The sequence below is a fragment of the Octopus sinensis genome, unplaced genomic scaffold (assembly GCF_006345805.1).
Source record: "Octopus sinensis unplaced genomic scaffold, ASM634580v1 Contig18001, whole genome shotgun sequence".
In the NCBI taxonomy this organism is placed as follows: Eukaryota; Metazoa; Mollusca; class Cephalopoda; order Octopoda; family Octopodidae; genus Octopus; species Octopus sinensis.
This window is the reverse complement of record NW_021835474.1, coordinates 1-9,969: the sequence shown is the minus strand read 5'-3', so window position 1 is coordinate 9,969 and position 9,969 is coordinate 1. Positions and strand designations below refer to the sequence as shown.

The 9,969-nt window shown below is 42.9% G+C and overlaps 1 protein-coding gene across 1 annotated transcript; it reads right to left on the bottom strand.

Moving 5' to 3' along the window:
• Nucleotides 1–2,811: 2,811 nt before the first annotated feature.
• On the bottom strand, nt 2,812–8,506 carry LOC115231263 (adenylate kinase 8-like; the record flags this gene model as incomplete). The annotated part of the gene is made up of 2 exons (XM_029801326.2): nt 2,812–3,292; nt 8,269–8,506. Coding segments are annotated over 2 exons (560 nt in total), but the record flags the coding sequence as incomplete, so codon positions are not given.
• Nucleotides 8,507–9,969: the final 1,463 nt, after the last annotated feature.

Here is a 9,969-nt window from a genome sequence, read left to right as displayed (position 1 = left end):
TTATTATTATTATTTATGTGTTTGTATGTATGCATGCATGTATGTTTTATTTGGCTTTGAAAATTTTAACAGTATTTTGTGAATAAAGAATTTGAAGTTAAAAAGTCATCAATAATACAGATTTTATTTTTTAAATAGGTATCACTAATTTTGATTTATTGATATTTTGGGATTATTATTATATTATTTTACTGTGTCCCTGGGAAGCTCCTTGATCTTGGCCACCAACTAGGCCTTGGTGTTGCAAGCAGAGTGGTTGGGGTCATTTTCAACCATGCCCCACCACACAGTAATCCATGGGATTATAATTGGGATAATAAGAGGGCCAGAAACCAGGCCTAATGAAGCCATAGAAATTCTCTGACAATTCCTTCTCTCTCCTTCTAGAGGTATGACAAGGAGCCAAATCCTGCTGCAGCACATATGGCCTTCCAGCAGCAATCCTCTCCAGCCAGGGATTGAGCACATCCTCCAGCAACTTCACATAGGCATAGGAGTGGCTGTGTGGTAAGTAGTTTGTTTACGAACCACATGGTTCCGGGTTCAGTCCCACTGCGTGGCACCTTGGGCAAGTGTCTTCTACTATAGCCTCGGGCCGACCAAAGCCTTGTGAGTGGATTTGGTAGACGGAAACTGAAAGAAGCCCGCCGTATATATATATATATATGTGTGTGTATATGTTTGTGTGTCTGTGTTTGTCCCCACCCCGACATCGCTTGACATCCGATACTGGTGTGTTTACGTCCCCATCACTTAGCGGTTCGGCAAAAGAGACCGATAGAATAAGTACTAGGCTTACAAAGAATAAGTCCTGGTGTCGATTTGCTCGACTAAAAAGGTGGTGCTCCAGCGTGGCCACAGTCAAATGACTGAAACAAGTAAAAGAGACTAAAGAGAGCCGCCTGAATTGAGCCTCCTAAGACCTTGTTCGTAGACGTGGGGAGGAATACTGGAAGGTAGACGAAATCAGGATGCCTTCTGTGTCCCTTCCAGACAGTTGCAGCTTCATCGTCTCTGTTCCAGCTGCCCATCTCATGTCTCACATCCTTTTACAGTGTTCATAGAGCATTAAGCAGGATTCATGATATCAGCATTTTGATATCCAGTGTGGAATCTTCGTGATACAAGTAACTCTTTTCTAATATCCACATGGCTTCCAGTTCTCCGTATCAGCCAACTTTTTCTCAACTACAATTTCAATCTTTATGCTTTCCAACACCATTGACTGTCCACCAATACATCAAGCTGTTCTTGAGAAAAGATGACAAAAACATCATCAAATTTAGCCTGAACAACCTTTCTATGTGTGTGTGTGTGTGTGTGTGTGTGTGTGTGTGTGTATGCCAGTTCCACCTTGACTGGCTTCCGTGCCGATGGCATGTAAAAAGCATCAACTAATCGTGGCTGTTGGCAGCCTCCCCTGGCACCTGTGCCAGTGGCACGTAAAAAGCACCAACTGATCATGGCCGTTGCCAGCCTCCTCTGGCACCTCTGCCGGTGGCACATAAAAAGCACCAACCGATTGTGGCCGTTGCCAGCCTACCCTGGCACCTGTGCCGGTGGCACGTAAAAAGCACCAACTGATCATGGCCGTTGCCAGCCTCCTCTGGCACCTCTGACGGTGGCACATAAAAAGCACCAACCGATCGTGGATGTTGCCAGCCTCCCCTGGCACCTGTGCCGGTGGTACGTAAAAAGCACCAACCGATCGTGGCCATTGCCAGCCTCCCCTGGCACCTGTGCCGGTGGCACATAAAAAGCACCAACCGATCGTGGCTGGCCTTTGCCAGCCTCCCCTGGCACCTGTGCCGGTGGCACGTAAAAAGCACCAACCAATTGTGGCCGTTGCCAGTCTCCCCTGGCACCTGTGCTGGTGGCACGTAAAAAGCACCCACTACACTCACGGAGTGGTTGGCGTTAGGAAGGGCATTCAGCTGTAGAAACACTGCCAGATTAGACTGGGCCTGGTGCAGCTTTCTGGCTTCACAGACCACAGTTGAGCCATCCAACCCATGCTAGCATGGAAAGCGGACGTGAAACGATAATGATGATGATGATGATGATATATATTTATATATATATATATTAATTCCAAGTAAGTTAGAGGTTGTGAATCCAACCAACCAAGGGGTAATATCTATCCAATACACTGGTGGTAGAATACCCAATTATTAATACACAAGTGTTTTTTATTGCATTGCAATTACATTACCGAGTGTACTAAATGGGTGAAGGTAAAGAGATATTTTACCATTAATTTATAGAGCAATAAGAAAATGGAGGGGATCAATAAGTAATATTCATCAACTTTTAGACATTATATTATGTCAACTTATTTATTTATTTACTAAAATGACAATTACAAGAATATACATACATATAATATATTATGCTTTACATATAAAATATATTAATATATTAATATATAAGGATACCAGTAATTATTATAAAATAACATACAGGAATATAAATTGGGAAAATAACTTACAGCTGTTTCAGCCAATAGATAAAAATACCTCATTCTACCTTTATTACTCAAGTAGACTGAAGTAATAGGTAGATGAAATTGAGGTACTTGGGTGTTTCTCTAGGCTTCGTCAGAGATTATATAAAGTACATAAGGTTAAGTTATAAATAAATAAATATAAATATAGAATAAATAAATGAATGTAACTTTAATGATCCATATAGACCCACTTTCAGCATACATTTTATTTTCTAATACAAATTAACAACAATACATCAATACACATAAATATGTGTGCATATATTTCACAGAGAGAGACAGATACACAGGCTTGGAGAATTTTCCCAGTGTTTAATAGATATATAAATAAAAGTATTTTTTGAAACAAACATTACTCTCTTGATGATTATTCTTGATGCTCTTCATCAGCAAAAGAACTGAAAATAGAATGCAATATAAGCCAAATTGATCATCAAGAGATGAGGAGTGTTAGAAGATGGTCATTAATCGAAGTTAACTGCTATAGGGTTGATGATCATACTCATAATGGTTTCAAACACAGTGTAATAATCCTGGTCAGCATTCAGGTGAGCTGCTCTGTCTATGTAAAACCCTGACAATCCTTCCTCCTGAGCATGGAATCTTGATACTTCCTCTGTGACTGACTTCTCCATATGTCTTGGGTTGGTTCTCAGGTGATCCATCATCGCCAGTGTCTGCGGAGGATTAAAATGCAGGTGATGTTGCTGCCCGGTCACCAAGTCTGTCCTTAGGGGAGTCATCCTCTCCAATATGGAATCCAGTGATACATCTAAGAAAAATACCCTGAAAAATAAGGAAAAGATATATTTATTTCTCCTTTGTCTCCTGTCTCCAGTCCCTTCCTCTCCTTCATCCATTCCCTGCCTCTCCTTCATACAGTCCCTTCCTCTCCTTCATCCAGTCCCTGCCTCTCCTTCATCCAGTCCCTTCCTCTCCTTCATCCAGTCCTTGCCCTATCCTTTCATCCAGTCCCTTCCTCTCCTTCATCCAGTCCCTGCCTCTCCTTCATCCAGTCCCTTCCTCTCCTTCATCCAGTCCCTTCCTCTCCTTCATCCAGTCCCTGCCTCTCCTGTCTCCAGTCCCTTCCTCTCCTTCATCCAGTCCCTTCCTCTCCTTCATCCAGTCCTTGCCTCTCCTTCATCCAGTCCCTTCCTCTCCTTCATCCAGTCCCTTCCTCTCCTTCATCCAGTCCCTGCCTCTCCTTCATCCAGTCCCTTCCTCTCCTTCATCCAGTCCTGCCTCTCCTGTCTCCAGTCCCTTCCTCTTCCTCTCCTTCATCAGTCCCTTCCTCTCCTTCATCCAGTCCCTGCCTCTCCTTCATCCAGTCCCTTCCTCTCCTTCATCAGTCCCTTCCTCTCCTTCCCCCCTTCCCTTCCCTCCCCTTCATCCAGTCCCTGCCTCTCCTTCTCCATCCCTTCCTCTCCTTCATCCAGTCCCTTCCTCTCCTTCATCCAGTCCTTGCCTCTCCTTCATCCAGTCCCTTCCTCTCCTTCATCCAGTCCCTGCCTCTCCTTCATCCAGTCCCTTCCTCTCCTTCATCCAGTCCCTTCCTCTCCTTCATCCAGTCCCTTCCTCTCCTTCATCCAGTCCCTGCCTCTCCTTCATCCAGTCCCTTCCTCTCCTTCATCCAGTCCCTGCCTCTCCTTCATCCAGTCCCTTCCTCTCCTTCATCCAGTCCCTGCCTCTCCTGTCTCCAGTCCCTTCCTCTCCTTCATCCAATCCCTGCCTCTCCTTCATCCAGTCCCTGCCTCTCCTTCATCCAGTCCCTGCCTCTCCTTCATCCAGTCCCTTCCTCTCCTTCATCCAGTCCCTGCCTCTCCTGTCTCCAGTCCCTTCCTCTCCTTCATCCAGTCCCTGCCTCTCCTTCATCCAGTCCCTCAATCCTGCCCTCGAATTCTCTTGCACTGTCTCCTACTCTTCTGTTGAATGTCTCAACATATCCATTTGTACACCCCACTCTGCTCGTACCACCTCCATCCACTACAAACACACAGAGCCGCACTCTTATCTTAACTTCTCTCCACCCAACCTACCCACACCAAACTCTCTATCCCCTACTCCTAGCTCTGTCTACACCAGCTCTGAAGTGATGACTATGACTTTGAGACCTGGTCTCAACTCATGGCTTGCCACTTCACCGTACATAGATATCCCCCGACCATTATCCAAACTGCCCCTGCCCAGGAACAATCTATTGACTGTACCTCTGCTCTCTCTCTCCCTAGACCTGCCCCATCCTTGCCTGCCACCCTTTTCTCCTCACCTATCACGCCTCCACCCTACCCTTCCAACACTCTCCGAGCCTTCCATCAACTCCAGTCTGACCCCTCCACCTCCCACATCTTCCCCAACCCACTCCTTTCCCCCTTCAAACACATCCATAATCTGCATGACCTTCTGATCTGCAGTTTCTTCCCGACTCCTGGCATCCAACCTGGCTCCTTCCCTGGCTCTCGCCCACGCTCTCACACCTGCCCAACCTCTCCAACACCACTCTCCTCACCAGTACCCAACACCACCCCTAATACATCACCAACTCTTTTACCTGCACCTCCAGCAAAGTCAGCGCTTTCTGTCCTTCCCTGTACATTGGTCAATCAGGACACCGCTTGACCAAACGGTTCACTGAACACCTCCAAGTCTCAGGCTCAGCAATGACGCCGCAGTCTCTTACCACTGCTGCTCTACTGGTCACTCACTATCACATCTGTCTGCACAGAGGCCACCCAGACTCCTACCTACACCATGAACAGGAATTAATCTTCTCCCTTCGTTCTTTTGCTCTTAATGGCCTTAATTCACTACCTCTCTTCGTCTAATACCAACCCCACATGTATTCCAACATACCTTCCACCTTTAACTGCCCCTCCACCCCTACACCTGTACACTGCCTAAGTCACTACATTCACAACACACACACCATTATGCAAACACCCATACACACTGTTCAACCCAGTACTCACACCATACACCATTGTGTACATAGCCACACACACACACTCACATGCGCATGCATTCACACACACCTTCCCACTTCACACGCACTGGCACCCAATACCTCTCAACCCCTAACTCTCATCATCCCTATCCCACCTTGCACATCCATGCATTCCTCCACAACACACATTTCAATTCTAAAAACACACAGATATGCACATGCACACACATGCACACACACACACGCACGCACACACACACACAAATACAAGAAACATGCATCACTCTTAGGTTACTTATACACACACACAAGCCCACATAATCTTAAGCTCACCCACACATGCATTCACATGCACTCACCCCCGTTCATACACAACACTCTTACACACACACATGCCTGCACCTTTATTATATCCCTGTCACTCAGCCGCATTCTTTTGATCATTTAACCCTTGGTCTCTACACATTTTTTCCTGTTTTTTTTCATTGTCTCTCCACTTTTTTTCCTTTCAACCCTTTCTGTTGAAGAGTGTAGGCTCAAAATGTCAAAAACTTTTTCCATTCTTCCCGAGCATCAAACTACTACATCTGCTTAGTTCTCTCACCTGTAAATATATATAATATATATATATATATATATATATATATATATATATATATCACCATCACTGTGATCACTGTGACCGACCAGGCCAGCAGAAGAAAGAGGAGAAAAGTTTGGCAAAAAGTACAAAGGGCTCACCACACCCCCTGCCATAGCCTTGTGGAGCTTTAGGTTTTTCGCTCAATAACACTCCCAATGCCCGTCTGGGAATCGAAACCGCGATCCTACACCTGCGAGTCCGGTGCCCTAACCACTGGGCCATTGCAACCACACACACACAACATATATATATATACATATCGTCATCATCATCATCATCGTTTAACGTCCTTCTCCATGCTAGCATGGTTGGACGGTTGACCGGTTCTGGGAAGCCAGAATGCTGCACCAGCTCCAGTCTAATCTGGCAATGTTTCTACAGCTGGTTGCCCTTCCTAACGCCAACCACTCCGTATATATATATACATAACACCAATAATAACGCAACCAAAACTTCTACATGTTACTTTTGACAATCTTTTTCTAAAATGAACCGGTAAGTTCTTTGCTATAATTCCACTCTTGCGTCCTCAACCCACTTTATGACATGTATATATATATAATATATATATTAATATATATATATCTATATATATATATATATATATATATATATATATATCTGTATATATATATACATATCATAAAGTGGAGTTGTAAGGTACTGCAAGAGTGGAATTATATACGAAAGAAAGTTTGAAAATGCAATTTTGAAAGATGTTTATTTACTTTACTGGTTTCACTCTTTAGAAAAAGATTGTCAAAAGTAACATGTAGAAGTTTGGTTGTGTTAATTATTGGTTGTTACAAATTGCTACATTACATATATACAGTCTTTGGTGACAAGAACATGTTAAGGACATAAAAAAGTTTAACATGTCCACCATGTTATCGTAAAAGACTATTTTCTATTTCAAGGGACACTGTAGGTGTGTTTGGGTGGGGGGGGAAGGAAGAGTAATGTGGAACTGAAAGAATTTCTTCTTTTTTTGTCTCTCCTTCACGCATCAATGATTGGGGGATTGGTCTTTAGAGGTCATAATGGTGCGAGTGTGTTGTGTCTTGTGTGTGTGTGTATATAATAGTGGTGGTGAATAGATGTGTGTGTGTTTGTAAAATTTGGTAGGATGGTGTGTGTATATGTGTGCCCGTTTGTCAACCGTGTGTGTGATTGTCTTGGTTTTGTGTGTGTGTGTGTGTATGTATGTGTGTGATTGGCATTTGTCAGGGTGCTGTGAGTGTGTATGTGTGTGTATATGTGTGTCTGTATGGAGGTCAGAATGGTGTGAGTGTGTGTCTTTGTGTGTGTGTATATATATATGTGGTGTGAATAGATGTGTTTGTGTGTTGTATTTGGTATGGTGGTGTGTATATGGTGCCCGTTTGTCCACCGTGTGTGTGATTTCTTGGTTTTGGTGTGTGTGTGTGTGTATGTAGTGTGTTTGGCATTTGTCAGGGTCTGTGAGGGTGTATGTGTGTGTACTGTGTGTCTGATGAGTCAGATGGTGTGAGTGTGTGTCTTGTGTGAATATGTATACATGTGTTTGTGTGTGCTTCCCTTCTACTATATGTAAACTTTTTTGAACTCATAATATCTGTGCGTGTATACCAATATTCCACTGAACTTTTTTAATACTCCTTCTGGAAACTATCTTTAACATTTTTCTGGAGAATGTATATTTATGTTGTAATCTTTTTGTGCAATATTTTAATGACTTTTTAAAACTTTTTTATGTTCTTAACATGTTTCTTGTTACCAAAGAATGTGTATATGTATTGTAGCATTTTGGTGACAACCATATTCTGTGCGAGTATGAATATACAGATACAATAGTCTGATGATTGTACTGGCACCCCAGATGTTTTATAAAACAATGTTTGGCATGTTCTCAGCACATGAAACTAACAGTAGCACATAAAAACACATATTGTGTTTATTAAATAATATTTAGCTCTCACAAGATAGAGTACTACTCTTTTTTTGTTGATCTTACCATTAAGGAACTGCACATATATATATATATATATATATATATATATATATATATATATATATATATATGAAGAATGGAACTGCCCCAATAATAGATGTAGATCTAAATATGCTGATTTGAAAGCCAGAAAATACTATAATTAGATGCAAAACTATTTAAAAGAGGTACAGAAAACAAAACAATACCTTGTTGGAAATAATCCAGCATCATCCAGATCTTGAGCTTGGAATAAGTTCCTGGGAAATCCATGTAATACCCAGCCACATGTCATACAGTCAAGTTGAGTCAAACGTTCTTTGACAATAGTGATAACAACGCCATCTGGCACTGAAGGAGAGAAACAACAATATTTTATTGACAGGAGACACACATTTGTAAGAAGGGGGTCTAGTTGATGAAGGGACCACAGGAAAATGTCAGCTGCTTATTGAGTTCCAAGGGGTATAAAATTATGATCTAACCAAAAGAGATTTACAGAGTTAGGTTGCGAGTTCAAGTCTTACCTTGGTAGACTTATGACTTTCATTCTTCTGAGGTTGATAAAATAAGGATGATTGAGAGACTGGGAAGGAGGTCAATGTAAACAATTATATTCTTGACAAAAATGACTCATCATCATCATCATCATCATCATCGTTTAACGTCCGCTTTCCATGCTAGCATGGGTTGGACGATTTGACTGAGGACTGGTGAACCAGATGGCTGCATCAGGCTCCAAGCTTGATCTGGCAGAGTTTCTACAGCTGGATGCCCTTCCTAACGCCAACCACTCTGAGAGTGTAGTGGGTGCTTTTACGTGTGACCGGCATGAGGGCCAGTCAAGCAGTACTGGCAATGGCCATGCTCAAATGGTGCTTTTTACATGCCACCTGCACAGGAGCCAGTCCAGCAGCACTGACAACAACCTCGCTCAAATGTTTTTTCACGTGCCATCGGCACAAGTGCCAGTAAGGCAACGTTGGTAACGATCACACTCAAATGGTGCTTTTTACGTGCCACCGGCACAGAAGCCAGTTTGTTGCTCTAGCAATGATCATGCTCAGATGGTGCTCTTAGGGCTCAACTAGCACGGATTCTAGTCATCGAATTTGATTCCAATTTCGATTTCCCTTGCCTCAACAGGTCTTCGCAAGCAGAGTTTAGTGTCCAATGAAGGAAAGGTACGCATAAGTGGGGTGGTTACACCCCTGGCATAGGCCACGAGGTTCAAAACCCAGGGACTGGAACCAATGATAATTCTAATTTTGGCACAAAGCAGTTTTGAGGGGAGGGGTCAAGTCAATTACATTAATCCACAATTTGATTGGTAATTATGATTTTAACGACTGCAAAACGATGAAAGGTAAAGTTGACCTCAGCAGAGCTCAGAAGAGCCTGAAGAAATGCCACTAGACATTTCTAGTGCTGTAACAATTCTATTGTCTTAATAATAATAATAATCCTTTCTGCTATAGGCACAAGACCTGAAATTTTGGAGGAGGGGTATATCACCAACGCCTTATTTCCTCAACCCTGAAAGGATGAAAGGCAAAGGTGACCTCAACAGAATTTGAACTCAGAACATGAAGACAAATGAAATATTAGTAAGCGTTTTGCCAAGTGTGCCAATGATTATGTCAGCTCACTACCTTAAGCATCATCATCCTCATCCTCATTTAACGTCCGTTGTCCATGCTGGCATGGGTTGGACAGTTTGACCGGGGCTGGTAAGCTGAGGTGCTGCACCAGACTCCAGTCTGATTTGGCATCGTTTCTATGACTCAATGTCCTTCTTAACACCAACCACTTAGAGAATGGAATGGATGCTTTTGCGTGCCACCAGCATGGGTGCCACTTATGTGACACCAGCAATAATAATGATAATGATGATGGTAATAATAATAATA